General features: G+C 31.4%; 1 protein-coding gene across 12 annotated transcripts in view; it reads left to right on the forward strand.

Annotated features, from left to right (window-relative positions):
• Window positions 1–19,591, forward strand: part of LOC127736479 (band 4.1-like protein 2) — an 88,104-nt gene that overhangs the window by 33,979 nt on the left and 34,534 nt on the right. For 11 of the 12 annotated variants that reach the window (XM_052247176.1, XM_052247061.1, XM_052247248.1 and 8 more), the window contains 5 exons: window positions 11,103–11,231; window positions 13,256–13,357; window positions 14,802–14,844; window positions 17,093–17,168; window positions 18,722–18,766. In XM_052247176.1, the coding sequence (XP_052103136.1) occupies window positions 11,103–11,231; window positions 13,256–13,357; window positions 14,802–14,844; window positions 17,093–17,168; window positions 18,722–18,766 (395 nt within the window). Of the gene's footprint in view, window positions 1–989; window positions 1,116–11,102; window positions 11,232–13,255; window positions 13,358–14,801; window positions 14,845–17,092; window positions 17,169–18,721; window positions 18,767–19,591 lie in introns of those variants that run through there. The other variant, XM_052247489.1, reaches the window with a different exon arrangement.

A 19,591-nucleotide genomic window follows, 5' to 3' on the forward strand; every position in this document is an offset into this window, starting at 1 on the left:
AAACCAAATAAACCTGTGGCAATTGTGCTTCTATTGTTACATTAGTACCAAGTTCATCATGATGAAGAAAATCCAAATAGATATGACCTCACAATAATTTTTTGAAAATATTTAGTTTTATAGGAAATATATATATATAGCAAAAATTGTAGTTGACAAATATTTGTACAAGAATTTATCATTTCTGTTTCATGAATGAATTGTCCAAGCTGACCTGGGGTCATTTGAAAAAAAAACATGTCATAAGACATTGTGACATCAAATTTTTCTAGGAAAATGCACTAATTTGAAGATCGTGCGTTGCATAACACTGTTTGTCAATTAGTTGAAAAGTTAAAATTGAGAATGGAAATGGGGAATGTGTCAAAGAGACAACAACCCGACCAAAGAGCAGACGTTACAGCCAAAGGTTGTATATTAAAAATAATTAGCTTGGTCATACTTTGATAACTTTCTTTATAAATACACTGATGTGTCATTATAACGTTTAAGTGAGACAACTGTTTAATTGGGGTCTTCTTAAAAGGGCATTATACAATTGTGGATCCAGAATTTTGAAAAAGGGGTCCATGCCAACAAGGCAACTTGTAAAAAGTTGAAGCATTAACCATTTATGTAGCTCCAGAATCCCCCCTTTTCCACCTGTTATTCAACTGTGCATTGTGACGCATTCACAAACTTATTGTCAATGCCAATAATGAGGAATGATTTAAGTATAAAACAAGTATAAGAAGTTGCAAAATTATTCTGATTTATTGAATTTATATTCAATTTCAAGAATTTGTATACAGTAGCATTAGTCTATACCTATACTATAGTTTATAAATCCTGGGATTATTCAAGAGGATACTATTTATTGACTCTAATTTTCTGATTTTTTTTTATGCAGCAAACCAATATGATCATAATAATTTACTTGTGACAAATTAAATTTTGGGTAAGAAGGCTTTCGTCCACCTGTTTGTTTACTTTACCTTGAGCGCCTAAAAATAGACTACTCTGGGAATTGTGGGAAGGAAGTGCGTGTGTGATATCATTTGTGTACTGGAGGCTTCCATGATTTTTTCGAACACGGAACTTTGTGTATATTTTTACTTAGTATTACAGCTATATAGGTAAAATATTAACATACGTATGTCCTGACTATTGTGTTAGTATCACAGGAAATCAGCATTTAACTTTTCCTTGACATGTCATTGCACTTGACCCAGTTTTTGTAGAGAAATTTGAAAAGTGTGAAATGGCGGCAGAAAAGGTCAATTTTGACTCCGTCTTTTTCTTAGTTAAGCAAAGCTTGACGTACCTAATGACCGCCCCATTGAAAAATGAGATTAAAAAAGCTTTAAAGGTGTTCAATTAAGACCGAAATAATTGACAAATTATTTGCCATAATATATCCCCCTTTTCTTATTTTCGTATACTCTTGTATCTGTATTCAAATCATTTATTTCAGTTATTCTTGAATCATTCAGTAAAGTGTAGCAGTGCTTTTCTTTTCTAATTATAGTTGAACAGTGACAGTCTTCATGATTTTACTAAAAAATCAGTTAGATTCTATTGGCATGAGAGATTTTTACAGGCCAGACAGCATTTTTTTCAAGCCTGATAAAACCATCCTTTACTGCTTTAGCTGGCAAATGAACGTACTCCTTAAGCCTGGATGGAGAGGGGACTCTGTTACCAAACCCTTTTCATATAATTTAAGATTTAAATAAATATATACCTTTTTATTATATGGTCAGATCATATGTTTTCGTACGTCATATGAATTCGTACTATGCATGCTTTTTCAATAGAAATTATGACATCACAATGCATTCTTTGAATAGCACGAAAACCCATGAGACGGGGATATATATATTGCGTAGGTAAAAATGTAACCTTTTCCCATATTGGTTGGGTTTTGTGTGTGATGTGTTGGAAAAATCGAATACAAAAGTGTCAAAAAGAGGGGAAATTTGTGGATAAAACCACAGCCGGGAACACCAAGAAAGTTACAGGGCTTTTCATATAACAAGTAATGAGTAGTCCTTTAAAATAAGCATTGTCCGATAATCATACAGTTTTGTCAGCTGCTGTAGAAGAACATTTAAGACAACTTGAAATAAAGGATATAATGTTAACAATTAAAACTCAGAGTTCTCGAAAAGTGGTGGTCCAAATGATTTGACCACCAAATTTTGTAAAGGACCTACACAATATTTGGTATTTTGAAATTGAAATACATGTAATAGTGAGGACCGGCAGATTTTCTGCAAGGACCACCAGGGAAAAAATATTTTGAGAACACTGAAAAATGCCTTGAATCTTGTCTAGAAATTGACCATGAGGGTTGATTGAAAAAATTTGCTACAAAAGAATTCAGCTTCCCAATTGTGAACTTTCCATTTGTATGTAGCAACCAACAGTGTCTGCATATGGAGTACTGTAAATTCAGAAATTATTCCGTGGTTTTTATTAATGCGAATAATACAACTGGTTGAGTTTCGCAATAATAAGAACTTGCATTCTGATAACTGTTACATATATCTATATGAAGAATTTCCTGAAATCGTAATAATTAATCTCGCATTTTTGTCCATTCTTTTAAAATTGCAATGATTTCTGAATTTACAGTATACATGTATATCCCCCAGTTGATACAATATTCCAGAGCATGCATTTCTTATCTGAGGCCGCAATTAAAAATATCTTTGTTTCCCCTTACCCTACCCACCATTTTGGAAGTGGGTAGGTAGGTAGGCTTTTTTTTTTTTTTTTAGAGAAAATCCCTGAAATATATCTAACACACAGGAAAACACAGAAAAAAAACAAATTGAACTTTATTGATACTAAAACAACATACTGTATAATGTATTATCATGATTATGCATGACTAGAAGACCCTACAATTTCAGACTAAAAAATGTTTGTAAATATCAATGTCTTTGTGACTTAGAGTAGACCACATATAAATTGAGACACGGTTCTATATTTTTCTTATAGTTTTATTAATTCAATTGAAAATATAAAACCCCAACGAGACTGCTACCTAGAAACATTCGATGCAAAAAATATGTACACTTGTTTTTCATTTAAGGAAATACTAGAAGCCACAAACTGTGATCCAAGCGAGTATGACTACGCCTATTAAGGCTTATTCTAGAAAACTATGAATTTATTTTTAACAATAAACTTTACCATGAAACCTTGGGCGTGCCTATGTGCGGATCAGCATTTGCAGAGTTATCAGACCTTACAATGTTTGTTAATTCTTGAACACATTTTACAACGCTTTCAACACAGAGAAACAAAATGATAATGATAGTTGAAGTTCACTTACGAATTTTCCTGTAATGAAATAATATTCTTAGACACTGTCATAATTATACAAAGGAGAAAGATTCTTTAACGAAGGCATAGTATGATACAAGATATCAAAACCAATATCAAACCAACTGAAACATATCAATATCTGCACAGACACTGCTCACACCCAAAAAGTGTTTTCATTGAAAGGATTTATCAAGGGTGAAGTATTGAGGTATCTCAGAAACACAAGCAGCAAAACTGATCTTAAAAAAACAGTAAGAAGCTCAAACGAGGATATCAAATATCTGAAATCAACGATTTTTTTTATCAAACACAAAATACAGAAAGGGAAAACTTGCTAACACATTGCCCAGCGAAACGGGAGCAACCGCTAGTAGTGTTAACAAAATTCAACCCATCTATACAGAAACTAAAAATATAATAATGAAACACTGGCATCTTATTTCACAAAACCCTGAACATGTGACCATATTTAATCATCAGCCCATTATAGCTTATAAAAGACATAAGAACTTACAAGAACTTTTATCAAAGCATTAGCTGGTATATATATAGTCATCTCGACTTTTCACAACACAATATGATACTGAGCTCGAAAAAAATCAACTACTATTTTATCCAAAGACAACTAGTGTATGGTCCAATATCACATACGAAATGAAACAAAATAGCATAAATAGCACGCCAATATACAACTTATTGAGTCGCCCACTGATAAAGACGAACTCAGGGATTTACCACAAACACGGCAGAATTTCAGAAACACCGGGCCTAACATTTTAGCTCAAGGGTGAGCTCGGATGTGCAATCGTAACTTCTCGGCCATTCTCGATACGCATTTTGTTATTGGAGGCGTAACTAGAATGGAAGAGTAGTTAAGATTGCTCGGATGCATTTATTAAAAACATTATTCCATTCCAATTTCAGTATCCTTGCATACGTAGTTTACCCTTTGCTGCAAACACACGGGCGACAAGGATTTCGCGGAATGTTGAAAATACGGACCATTCAAGGAAACGAATTTAAAAAACGAACTTTTGAGCGAAACGAGAAAAAAAAACAACAACGTGATTTTCGAAAAAAATTATTTCAGTCGGCGGATTTTTAGTGGGTCGGTCGGGTAAGGGGAAACAAACTTAATTTTAATTTTGGCCTGACATGACTTCCTTGATAGACAGAGGGTTGCTGTTTTCAAGAAAGCTATTTAACCAAGAGTTCCAAGCTTTAATGGATGCCATTATCAGTTGGTTGACTGCTACATGTACAATGTGTGGAATATCTATTTCACAGATGGTGGCAGATACGTTTCAGTTGTCGTAACCACAATTCTGTCCTCTTTTCCTCAGATGTTACATGCATGTACCTACCAAATTAGACTTATTATTTCGACTTATGTGTCTGTATATCCCTTTGCCAGGTATCTTTCACCTCTTTTCTAAATGAACACAAATCATGAACTGAATAAAAAAAAATTGAAATAATAGAATATACTTTTTGTTGGTAAAATTAATTACTTAGTCAACCAGTATTTTAGATGTTGATAAGTTTTATCAAATTGAAGGAGCAGTCATGAGTAAGAATCTGACATGTTAGACATAATGTTTAATTACTTAATATATATAACTTGGTCTTCAATACACTTGACAGATATATAATATTTTAAAAGATGTAATACTAATAAATATCAAAGGATGAAAGCAATTGATGTGCATACCTTTACCATATATTTACAGATGTTTTCTGAAATCAAAGCATATGAATCCTCCAATCATATATATATTTCTTGAACTTTTAGAAGGAAGTACTACAAAGATAAGACCTGGGTTTTCATGCAACCGCAAAAAAAATTGTCGTATATTGGTATCACATCGTTGTCGTCGTCCGAAGACATTTGGTTTCCGGACAATAACTTTAAATAGAAATTTATGAAATTGAAACACAAGGTTTATAACCACAAAAGGAAGGTTGGCATTGATTTTGGGGGTTATGATCCTAACAGTTTAGGAATTAGGGGCCAAAAAAGGGCCCAAATAAGCATTTTTCTAGTTTCCAGACAATAACTTGTGAAACAGTGTATGAATCTCTCTGAAATTATACCATAAGTTTCCATACCACAAAGGGATGGTTAGGATTGACTTTGGGGGGTTGTGGCTCAAACCTTTTAGGAATTAGGGCCAAAAAAGGGGGGAAAACAAAGGTTTCCTGGTTAATGGACAATTTAAAAGCAGTGTAAGGGAGGTAATCCAAACATTTAAAGTACAATGTTGTGTATGTTTGGATTACCTCCCTTACACTGCTTTTTAATTGTGTATAAAAAAAATTTGTACTGTCTTGAGGTGATTAGCTGTCAATTTATTCTTAGAAGTTACTATTAAAGGAATATTAATTTTAGCAATGATTATGTATGTCATTTTCTATTTTAAGACTTTTATGATGTATTTAAATTGGTAATTATGGTTTCAAACTCCATTGGAAATTTGAATTGAGATTATGACCATATCTTGAGGGAAAGAATTTTTTTTTGGAAAAGGAAGGGGGAGGGGAGGGGAAAAAAAGAATTTGTGGGAGGCAATTTTTTTTTTCATTTCAGATTTCAGAAATTTTCTTCAGATATTTTTTTTGGCAAAAAAAAGGGGGGGTTCAATACGCAACAGCATAGTGTATTTCACAAAAGCAAAAAAAAGGGGGGGTTCAATTCGCAACAGCATAGTGTATTGCACAAAAGCAAAAATTGAATATAAATTCAAATCATACAACCAATTCTAAGTTCTTTGACTACAGTTATTCGGTGTCAGATACCTATTATGTGTCAAATATTTAATTACAATCCAAATTCAGACCTGTATTAAGCGCGAATATTGTGTCCATTTTTGCCCCAGCTGTTCAGGGTTGGACCTCTGTGGTCATATCCAGCTGCGCTCAGCGAAGCATTTTATTTAATTTGTTGGTTTACAGATCCCTGACCCTATTTTTCAGATTTTCAGAAAAAAAAATTGAAATTTCATGCATTTTTGTCGAGCCTTCGACTTTTGTCGAAAAAGCGAGACATAGCGATTCTACATTCCGTCGTCGTCGTTGTCGTCGGCGCCGTCCACAAATATTCACTCTGTGGTTAAAGTTTTTGAAATTTTAATAACTTTCTTAAACTATCCTGGATTTCTACCAAACTTGGACAGAAGCTTGTTTATGATCATAAGATAATATTCTAAAGTAAATTTTGTAAAAAATGAATTCCATTTTTTCCGTATTTTACTTATAAATGGACTTAGTTTTTCTGCCAGGAAACATTACATTCACTCTGTGGTTAAAGTTTTTGAAATTTTAATAACTTTCTTAAACTATCTTGGATTTCTACCAAACTTGTTAAGAAGTTTGTTTATGATCATAAGATAATATTCAGAAGTAAATTTTGTAAAAAAAAAAATTCCATTTTTTCCTTATTTTACTTATAAATGGACTTAATTTTTCTGCCAGGAAACATTACATTCACTCTGTGGTTAAAGTTTTTGAAATTTTAATAACTTTCTTAAACTAACCTGGATTTCTACCAAACTTAGAAAAAAGCTTGTTTATGATTATAAGATAGTATCCAGAAGTAAATTTTGTAAAAAAAAAAATCCATTTTTTCTGTATTTCACTTATAAATGGACTTAGTTTTTCTGCCAGGAAACATTACATTCACTCTGTGGTTAAAGTTTTTAAAATTTTAACAACTTTCTTAAACTATCCTGAATTTGTACCAAACTTGGACAGAAGCTTGTTTATGATTAAAAGCTAGTATCTAGAAGGAAATTTTGTTAAAATTTTGTTCCATTTTTTCCGTATTTTACTTATAAATGGACTTAGTTTTTCTTCAAGTTAACATTACATACAGTCTGCAGTTTAAGTTTTTAAAACATTTATTACATTCATAAACTATCCTGGATTTTTACCAAACTTGGACAGAAGCTACTTACAATCAAAACATAGTATAGAGAGGAATATTTTTATTAATTTTTTTTCCTCATTTTTGTTGAGCCTGCGATTAACAGCAAAAGTAGGCGAGACACTGGGTTCCGCGGAACCCTTACGAATTTTTATTCCTGTCTACCCTAACAAATACATTATCCCTGAAATATAAATAAAAATATCTGCTTAGCAGCATTTTCATGAAATTGCATGCATTAAACATTAACAGAAATGATTACTAATTGTATTCTAAAAAAATAATAAAATCCGTAGTATGCGTTTCGAAACAATAGAAATCATAGCTGACCTTGAAATTTTTGACGAATGAAACCTGTGTTAAAAACCAATAACAATAAGTTCATTTTCCTTTTTTTGTCATATTTCTGTAAAATTTAACATCTTATATATGAAATGGACCCGTCCAAACGTGAAAGACATCAAGTTAAAAGTAAGAGATTTTCACAAACAATTTGGGATTTTCATGTTTTGTAGATCGAAAAAAAAATTCATCTATTTCGATATCAAAAATGGGATTGCAATTTGCATGACAAAGGATGAAACAGATATTACGTCTTTCCAATGGACGAGTCTACTTCATTTTTTTACATGCATGGTAAAGTGTTATTTTTGTGCAACGTTTTTGCAATTTTTATTTTACATGCTTTCGTGCTTGAAGCTCATTATTCACCATGTTTCCTGAAATATGATAAAAAGCAATGTATAGCTGTGTTTTCTTGTTCATGAAATGACCATTTTATTTTCCTGTTTGTCTGTGGACATGTACCCCATTTTTTACAAAATTAAATGACTATGGCATGCATTGTATATTTAAAGCAGCTGAGCAATAACATTTGAAACTAAAATAATAGAAATGATGGCAAAATTCAGCATACAAAAAAGATTGTTTATAACAATATATATTTATTTTGTTCAGATTTATGTCTTCAAAGATATTTTTTTCGACCAATCGACCATACTTTTTCATGTAAAAAAATCGTAAACCAACAAATTTTAAAATCCTGCCCTAAGTAAGCAAATAAAGGTGGCAATGTACATAATTTAAGTCTGTTAGTTATTGCCCTTTTCAATGTACCGCATCCTCTGCCCTCAGATTTGAGCTAGAATATTAAATCATCTAGAGATATAAATTTCTTCTGCAGCAGTTTCAGTTTTGCATAGAATATATATATATTAAAAAAAAAAAGGTTCAAGGCATCAAGAATCCAAGAAAAATACAAAGAACAACATTAAGGTAGATGGGGGGTCTAAATTAAAATCCATAGATTTTTTTAATAATTTGTCAAAATGTAGTTTATGTCATACTTTTTTCAAAGGTATAATAAAAAGTATGGGTCACCCAGCTTTTTGTCACACTACAGGTTGTGCAAAATTGTCAGATTTTGTATAGATTATGCATGGAAAATCCAATTTTGTGTGATAAAAAGAAAACTGCACCGTAGAATTTTAAGATAAAATATGAGAAGATAGCTCTAATGATATGCTTTCAGATAAGCAAAAGAAAAAATGGGGTCACCGGACTCGTTTCTTGCTACATTATAAAATAGGTAAATTCACAACACATTCTATTATAAAAGTAACTTTATCTGTGTTATGTCCCCTTATATCTGAGTTATCTACCCTTACGTGGCAAAGTTGGGGAAAAAGTGAATCAAACAAAAATATTCTGTATTTTTTGTAAAATACAGCTGTAAATATGATAAAACACGTAATTTTCTATATTAGCATGACAAGTCTTACACATGAATTACATACTACCTTCGAAATTTGCACATTTCATTAAAGATATAGACTGATTGCTATCTGCTATTTCAAAATCCAAGATGGAGGAAGACACCCCAGCTACCTTAAAAGCCATGAAACAGAAACCAAGAAATAATAATTGAGCAAATTATTGACCAAATCTTATTGCTATTACAGCTTTTCTGTAAAAGCATGCAAAGCAAACCTTTGATCAACTTGCTTGCTATGTTTGTTTGGATGTTTGTAAACAACAGGTAGGTAGTCTATTTCAGTCTGTTTACTATATACTGGAATTTGATTGGACAATAAACATTAACTTCATTTAAATGTTAAGTTTCACATTGTATGTCAATTTTTATTGTCCTGTAATAGGAATGGATTATTTCCCTTTTCATTACTTAATTATTTCAGGCTGCTAATTGATTTGCTTGATAATATTTCATTTACATTTGATTTATTCTATTTAGTATTCATATATGAGGGGCCTGATGGGTTATTTTCGTTCTTCGTGATCGGCGCATATTCGCTATGGTGATCCGTTTTTCTACAGATTTATACTCTTTTTATATTTTCGTGATCCGTGATCATGGAAATTTATTTTCTGTGAATTGTGATTGACAAAAAAATCAACTCGTGAATCGTTATGAGACCCCCCCCATCAGGCCCCTCATATATTGAGCAAGACTGACATTTGAGTTCCTTTATTTATTTGGCGTTTGCGATAATTTTGCAATGTTATTTATTTTTGCTTACCATTTTGAAAGAAGTTATTTAAATGAAATAATTAAATATTTGAATATGAACTAATTGCCTAAAGACGGGTTGCCTGTCTGAGTGCGATGCACATTAAAAGTAACTACAATAAGATGGTTTGACTGTCTGAATTTAAGCTCTATAGGCAAGCCTCGTGGCGTCATGATGGCTGAGTTATACCTGGGTTTGCATAAATGTTTCCAAGGGTTTCTGTCTATATGTTACTAAGATGTTTTGATGTGTTAAATGTTGAATCGAATATGTCTTTACTTTCTTTTTATTAAATTGTTATTCGTTTTGCTGCTTTGAGTATTATTTGAAGTGCCTTGGAATATACCCCATACACTGTATCCAGAACCATCCCCTCACAGTCCAATCAAATACCAGTATATATTAAACAGACTGAAACTCCGCCTACCCTTTTGTTTACAAACATCCAAGCAAACATAGCAAGCAAGTCGATCAAAGGTTTGCTTTGCATGCTTTTATAGAAAAGCTGTAATGGAAATAATTGATAAGAATGAATATTGTTCTGCAAAACAAAACCATCAGAGTTTCACTTGGACCATCAGATTTGTAGTCTTAGCATTCTTTTTTTCTAATACCCCAAAAAAAAAATTATTTGGAAAACTTGGGTTCAAATACTATTATATAACAACCCTGTTGACTGAACTTAACATCTGAAAATTCTTACAGGTTTGGAGATTTATCAAGCCTTGGGCTGCACAGGTCTGGCAAGGAAGACAACTATTGGTCTAAGCTGATAATTCATTAGTATCATATAGAATGAAAATATATAAGTCATAAGTTGGTTAATTTCTAAGTTATATTTTCTATTTCAGTAGAATGAGATTATTAGTCCCCTACCTATGAAGTCGAAGGGGACTTAAGGTTTGCACTCCGTCCGTCTGTCTGTCTGTCCATCCGTCAGTCTGGTAAATCAGTTTTCCACATTTTTTTTCTTCTTGCTTGAAGATATTGATTTGATATTTGGTATATTGTTGTATCATGACAAGTTACAGATCAAGTTTGAATTTTGTTCTGGTCTGATAATTTTGTGCAGAGTTATGGTCCTTGGACTTAGAAAATTCACTTAAATAATCAGTTTTCCACACTTTTTGTCATCATGCTTGAAGGTATTGACTTGATATTTGTTATATAGTTTACACCATGACAAGTTATAGATCAAGTTAGCATATTGTTCCAGTACAACTGATTTTTAACCGGTAGGGGACTATGTATTGCCACACAATACTCTCAGAATGCTTGTTTATTTTAAAAAAAATGACAAATAGAAAATTAAATTAAAAGTTGTCTGTATTTTGCAGGTAGAAGAGAAAAAAGAAGTCTGTCCTAAAACAACAAAACCACCATCAAAGGCCAAGCCAAGATCTGGCAAAATGGTGTTTTGTAAAATTCATCTTTTAGATGGACAGTTATATGAAACAGATGTTACAGTAAGTACTTGTAGCTAGCTTTGGTTAAAGGAACAAAATGGAAAACTAAGCATAGGAAAAAAATATATAGTGGTTTTATATTTAAAATATACCATGGGTTCATTTATTTTCGTTGATACCAATTTTAAAGAATTGAGGAAAATTATATTTTCGTGGATATTTCAATTCGTGGTTTTGCCAAAGTCTGCATCCAATCCTATAGAAAATTTATACTTCTTTGAACAAATAGATTCATGGTTTACCTTTTAAATATACCTTCAAAATCTATGAAAATTGGTATCCAACAAATAATGAATCCACAGTATGTAGAAATTTTGGTGACATGCAAAATGATACATATTAACATGTGCTATTTTGGTATATCACATTACAGGAAGGTGGTAGGTACATTTGAAGGACAATTGTGACATATTCAGTAGAAATTTACTGCTCATACAGAATTAATTTTTTTACACTGAACTTATTGCAGGATTTATGACTTAAGAACGTGAGATGGCATACCATAAATAAAGAAATGTTGGCTTTCGTCTTATTGTGGTTCATTTAATTTGGTGCCTACATGTATGATGAAATTGCCAAAAATAAAAAAACAAAAATAAAACATTTAATCAAATGTAAAAATGCAAGATTTTAATTATTCATGAGAAGAACATTATGAGCGTTGACAATGAATAAACAGTGAAATTAGCCTACATTGTTGTATTTTACAATAATTTTCAAAATGTTTGCTTAGAAACCATGTTTTGCTTAAAAAAGAAATGTTTTGACTAGTCCGTTGTTTAGTATTGAAGGAATTTTGTCAGTATTTGAGACTTGAGAATGTCCAGTTCTAAATTATTATTTCTGAAAATTTGGCAGTGAAAAGGTACTAAAATTCAGTGTTTTAATGTTGAAAAAACATGTATGATTTCTTTAAAAACAACTAACATGTGTCATGGTGTAAAATGGAAGATTTCAATGGTGTGCATACACTGAAACAACAAGGTAGTTAAATCATGAAATATGAAATGGGAAATTTGACAGGAAATACTTATTTTCCATTAAAATTGTTAATGGGATATCATCACACCTATGTGTTATTGCAGGTGACATTTTTTTGCATTATAATAGATGCATGTTATTATAGCTATGTTTCCTTATGAAGACCTAGGGATCCTCTCAAAAAACTACTGAACAGAATGACTACATATTTGATCAGCAGCTTTAATAACAGTGTTTTCCATTATTTTGAATTACCCATGGGGTATGCTTTATAGCATGGGATATGGGTACAACAACATTATTCCTGTATGGCTGGCATATGTCCATAACTGTTGACCTCATTTTCATGTATCATGCTTAAAAAAGACGAAAGGTGTTCGGATACTTTATTTTCTTTCTTATATATATAAGTAATAGGACAACTATATTTGTTGTCACAGGATTTATTTGACTTTGAGCACATTTTCATGGATTATTAATTGATACTGTTAACAAAATACTCTTAACACATAATTCAATCATGATCAATAAAGCAGACAAGAGATTCACTGTTCACCTCTTTATACTGTTACTCCATCATAACCAGGGAAAACTTTCATTACATAATAGCATTATGTGCCAACTGTTTCATTATGTGATCCAGATGACTACTGCAATTTTTCGATACCAAATCTTTGTCTTTTCCCTATCTACACAGTAGGACCAAAAATAAAGTACCTGTGTTTCCGCTAACCCAACCTTTCCTTATTTTAAGTGCCTACTTTAAAGGTTTTTCATCACTTTCTAACAAGCACTATTAAATTTTTTGCCTATATACCAATCCTAATTTTTTTCAGCATGTTAGCGGATACATACTATTTTTTAGGCCTAGAAGAATGAAGAATTTGAGTTGATGAGCTGTATGTTCAAGGTTTTTTAAGTTTTTGTTTACAATCAGTGATTACTCAGGTTTGTAAAGAAAATGAAAAAATCTAGAAAATATTAATTAGAAGTAATGTAATAAATTATTTTGCAGATTTGAATGAATTTTTTTTTCCTTTCAGAAAAATGCAACTGGCAAAGAACTGTTTGATAAAGTATGTGCTTATTTAACATTACAAGAGAAAGATTATTTTGGTTTACAGTATCAGAATAACAATGTAAAAGTAAGTATACAAATGCAAGATTTAGAACTGAGATACATGACTAATAACCAGCCTGAAGATATTGAAACCAGAGAAACAATTTTGAATGGTTTTTGTTGGCCATTTTTTGCACAAAAATGTAATATGTTTTAATTTTTCCATAAAGGTCAAGGAAAATCGGATAACTGAAACTGGCTTTGATCATTGTGTTTTAGTTGTAAACCTTACGAAGTAGCTAGAGTATATATAGTTATAAGTCAGTCAGTCTGTCTGTCAGTTCATCTTGCAAATTGGGTTTCTGGAGGATAGATAAATAAGGTCAGGGGAAAATGATTGTTGGTTTCTCCTAACCCGACTGGGTCTATTTTAAACTGATGGGTCGTTTATTTTTTTGGACTGAACAAAAAAAACAAAAAAAAACCGACCGTGTCTTTTTCCGATCCAGCAATGTTAACAAATATTTGTTCATATATGTTTTAGTTTTGTTGTTTAGAAGCCAATGTCAAGGTAATTTTTTCTCGCCTTGGTTTCTAGATCACCGAAGTACTTAAATAATTGGAAAGATAATGATTTAAAGCGTTTCTCTCCCCTGTTGTTTAGATCCCCAAAATGGCCAACTTGGCACCAAGGGCCAGTATTCTATCAAGATTGAATACATGGACACCAGTTCTAAATGTTATTAAAGTCACATAAGTATAATACCAGTTGTCAAGTAAATAAATATTTGTTCTACACTCAGTCTATAGCAACACTATTTGATACACACAAAAAAGAAAACTCCTGCCTGCCGGGCCTTGAAAATTTTCCAATGTTAGGGGAAACCAACAATCATTTTTCCCTGGCTTGAATAAATATTAGATTGCAATCTTTATACTTGGATATATATTAATATATATATATATGATGAACGATCTCTCTATGGATATTGAGATCACTACCTCTTAGGTCAAGGTCATAGTTATAAAAAATTGATTTAAATAAAGAAAAGGGTACTTAGTTACATAAAAACTCTAAAGAACCTTACAAAATAAATAGTCACATATAAAGAGAGAAACATATCTATTCATTTTTAGATCACAACATATATCCACAATCAAGGTTAATGTAACTGAAAAGTAGAAAAAGGGGTTTCAGAGAACCTAATGGGGAATTTCGATTATACGTGAATATATCATATTATGACAGGAAGATCCTTTTGATTTTAAAGTTACTATGTCAGAGGTCAATGTCATAGGTTACTTTTACCTAATTTATGAATGACTTGGTAAAGTTCTGTATAAGTTACTTCAAGTTCATGTCATAGAGGAATAATATTATACATCAGTTTACATTTTTGGAATAGACATCAAGGTCAGTTCAAAAATTTAAGTCACCATAACTTGCTTTTCAAGCATGAGTGACTTGTTCTTTGTATATTGGAATGTCTTTAATGTACAATAATATATTGTTAAATTTTTATTTTCAGTTCTGGTTGAATAATGAAAAGAAAATATTGAAACAAGTTAAGGGTAAGTTTCAGAAATAATATGTTTTTTAAACCTCAACATAAAACTGAGCTTGACAAAATGTCTCTATGGGAGGCTGTTCAACTGGCTGTGGTATTTGCAGAGGGTTGATGGTAGTGTTGTGAACTATAATTAAAAAGTATTTTTTTGTATGTTTTGTATTTAAAATAGTCACAAATAATGGTGCAGTCAATAAAAAATATTCCACAGTTGAAAAGGCACAAATTAATATCTGGTTTCTTTATTTCCTTTTAATCGTTGGACATATAATTTAGAAAAGCATCAATTGTTACATATAGCTTTGAAAATTAGTTTATCCTGGTCTTGTAGTCTATTTCGTCATTAGAAAATTACCAGGACATAACTAAATGGTTATATTTCTTTAGTACTTCTTACAATTTTGAGGAGTTATAATTATTTTATTCAGAGATGAATTTCCAAAAGATGCCGACATCAATGAGACAAACAACCCAACAACACACCAAAAAACAATATATTTTCAGATTTATAATTGACATACAGTCTTGAACAATACTTAAAAGAGTTATTCTTCTTGAAAAGCAAAATAAAAGATTGAGTTTTATGCTCAGAAAAGCTTTCTTATTTAAAATTCACATTTAACTGGGTCCTGCTTATGTTGACCTATTAAGTATCCTATCACTTGTAGATATACTAGAATGTTGTTTATTAACTCAATATCCAGTAGATCTGTGGATTGAACATTTTAATTTAGACTCATTGAAAGGAAATGCAATCACAGTTTTAAAAAGAATCCAGATTTAACTGAAATAGTCGATTTAAAACACTATCTTCTTAGGAGATACAGTTTTATAAATCTGAATGGTCTCCCATAGATTTATATAAAGACTAAGATCACAGTGTGATAAATACTATTGTTAGTGTATTAAGATCTGCCATGGGTATCAGTTGTCAACAAGACATTATTTATGATTGCCTAACCTATTGTTTATTGTTTGGTATGTGATCATAAATGGTCATCCATGGCTGATCACAGGTTTTCATTCAAGCCAAGATTGCATTGACCTACATGAAATGTCAATATTTACACATTATATATGTATTTCCAATATCTAGGTCATTAAAAGGTATAATTGTCTCAGTTCTGTGTTGTATTTGAAGTATTAATTGAGTTAACAGCTTGGTTTATTAGCTTGATAAATTAAAAAAAAAAAACAACATTAATGAATATTTAATAGGATGAATGACCACAACACAAAAATTCTGTCAATTTAAATTTGTGTTGAATTTGATTGAAGTATGTAGTTTCATTACTTCTGGAAATATGTACATGCAGTGTCAGTCATATTTGATTGACTGCCATGTCATTGGAATTCCAGAAAAAGTTTAACAGGCCAAATGAAATCCATGATAATTGGTATTGATTTGAAGAAATGATATTGACTGTTCAGAAGGTCACAATATGGTATTCCCTATTAGCATTTGCCAATTAAGTTGTACACATATAAATCCCTAATGGCCATGTCAAATTGTTATCTTTTGATTTAATGATAGATGTATAACACTTTGAAACATTTCCCCTTAGTTGTTCTGGTATCTTATTGTGATATACTACATAAAGTATACATCATACCTACTTTTGTCTCAAATATAGTACATAAAATAGACATCATACCTTCTTTGTCTCAGGTGTCCTCTAATAAAAAAAGACAGGTGTAAAATAAGGTGAACAACATGTACATTGTATGTATGACATTCAGTATCAAAACAAATCTTATTTATGGCAGATAAAATTGGTAATGAAACAGGGGATAGAGTATCACTATGTAGAATATTTTGTAGGAATATGACAGCAAAAACATAAATCAGCGGGTGAAAGTATTCAGATTTTTTTTACCAATAATAGGATGGAAAACTCCTTCAAATAAACCTACCCTCAAAAAATTTACTTGGTTTTTGAAAAAAAATAAGCAAAAATTTTGGAAGTTACTACGTAGTTTGACTGGCCCAGTTTTAATATTGCTTAAGTAACTTGAAGTAAGTGTTTCATACTAAGTTTTGATGACTGAATTTTTTTGTGACTTCCTGATAAACTTGAAATATAACTTCCTTGTTTTTAAAGCAGATTCTATGGCCCTCCACCTTACTTGTCTTTTTCTCCTCAGCACTTTTGCATATTTAAAGTAGACTCTTCACAATATATATTAATAGCTTCAAAGAAAAATAAAGTCGTAGCAGAAGTACTAATATATAACATTGCACTTTTTTTCAGGTGGGACCAGTGTTTTTGACTTTTCAGTGAAATTTTATCCACCAGAACCCATGGCAATGTTAGAGGACCTTTCTAGGTGAGATAAACTACATCAGGATTAAAAGGAAAATTTAACATCTGTTAAAGAAGTGAATTAACATGCAGATGCCTTATTTCAGTTTTAAGAGCAGTTTGCAGTAGAAATATTATGTAATATAAGTTTATGATTCATCTCACAAGTGTATCTCATTTGAATCCAATTATTTTGCCGCTAATATAATCATTATATTGTTATAATGAAACTTATCACATATACACACGAAAAGCATAGGTAAAGCAGACTATTTTAAATTCAGTGATACCAAATTGAAAAATTAAAATGAGATTGGGTGGTGCATAATTTCACACAACAGCTGAATATTAGATTCACACATGACTACATATGTTTTATTTCAATCACCTACACAAAACTTTAAAGTACATTTCATATATAATTTATGTGAAAACATCACTAGAGGCATATTGACATTAAAGGATTGCATAAATCATAGATATATTTATGCAAACATGTTGTAAAATTTGTTGTATGTTGATAGTGCAATTGTACCGTTAAAAGGCTTGTATAGTCCGCGGTTTTATTCTCCAAAATTAACTATTTTTATAGTTATAGACTATAGAGTACAATAAGCAAGAAATAAGAGAAAAAATTCAATTTCCCGAGATGGTTTATTTTCGTTCTGCCATGTTTGTTATTGATATTGTAGAGGGCGCTCATCATTTTTCAAACTAATAATTTTACATAATCCATATTAATAAGTTATTATTATTCAATATCAAATTAATATTGATAAATTTAAAAATTAAACACTTCATAACAAATTTCTCGTTTCTTTTCAATGCATTGCTTATAAAATAAACTGGTATCTGCTTGAATGAAACTGTACAAAAAAAGTAAAAAAGACAACAGTAAACCGGCTTATGATGTGTAAATTACAAAACGTAATCGGTTATTATACGTTTCGTTTTGGTGTTTCATACTGACTAATATGTTATTTATTAGCTTAAAACCCTTCAAACATTAATGTGATAGATATATTTAATACTATTTTACATCGGGATGGAACTGTTTTACTTTCAAAGTCCTATTATATTGATATCTAGTATGTACGGATTTCGACTCTCACCGTTTTTTCTCTTCTTTTACACGTGCTTTTCAAACTTCCAGTTTAAACATAAGCAAGTTTCTAAATTGTTTTTTGTGTGATTTAGACTTATTTTAACAATCGTGAAGGCTTTTAGAATCATTTACAAGCAGTTTCAGCTTCTGTTTGTTGATGGAAAATAGGTTTTTCCAAGAAAATACCGCATACGACCACACAAGATTTGAAATTACCAGAGTTTCATTAGATCTTTTCTAACAGTTACAAAAAGTTTTTTACCAAAAATTTCGTGGTGAGAATGGGGTGCGGACTATGTACCAGTGTGAACTATACAAGCCTGATTACAGTAGATATTACAGTTTTACTTCTACATTTACAGTTTTAAGTCTGATTTTACATTGTTTGTAGGGAAAATTTAGAAAAAGTTTTAATGTTTTATTTTATTTACTCTCATTTTTGACATTCCATAAATAATCTTGTAATATTTCAGGTTTCAACTTTGTTTACAAGTCAGATTTGACATCTTTAACGGAAAGTAAGTATTTTTAAATGAAAATCGTCATCAAAATAGCATGCTGAATAGCCAATTTATAGGGGAGGGGGGAGGCGGTAAAAAAGTTAGTGTTAGCTGTGCATGGGGGCCTCACAATTCAAAGGGATGAAGAGAATTCAGTGAACATAGGTAAAGGGAAAAAAGAAAGAATATTGAGACCATTGAATGTCAACTATGCCTTGTCACTTCTGCTGACTTTTTATGCCCCCGCTGTAGCGGAGGGGTCATTAAGTTTTACCCTTGTCCGTCTGTACATCCGTACGTACGTCCCAAAATTGGTTTCCGTTCTTTAACTTTAGTTTGCCTCAATCAAATGTTATGAAACTTATACACAATGCTTATTACCACAAAACACAGATCAAGTTGAATTTTGGTGGCATCACTTTAACCGTTCTAGAGTTATGCCCTCTAGAAATGGAAAAATTACTGAATTTTTCGTTTCCGTTCTCTCACTTTAGTTTGCCTCAACCAAATGTTTTGAAACGTATACACAATGCTTATTATCACAAAACTCAGATCAATTACAAATTTGGGTAGCGTCCCTTTTACAGTTCTTGAGTTATATCCCTTTATAACATTATATGCAAGCGGGACATCATCTGTGTCCCATGGACACGTTCCCCATTTATTTCAATCAACAAACCAATTGTATCTGTGGTCTGCATATGAAGTATAGTGTAAAAAAAACGAAGTCAGAAATTTGGAGGGACATTACAATGAATAAGACATTAATTTGGTGTTTCCTTAATAAAAAAATTCAAAATGTTTTTTTTTTTTATGTTAGGACTTAGTTTTGTTCATGATGTT

Source organism: Mytilus californianus, unplaced genomic scaffold (assembly GCF_021869535.1).
Source record: "Mytilus californianus isolate M0D057914Y unplaced genomic scaffold, xbMytCali1.0.p SCAF_1, whole genome shotgun sequence".
Lineage (NCBI taxonomy): Eukaryota > Metazoa > Mollusca > Bivalvia > Mytilida > Mytilidae > Mytilus > Mytilus californianus.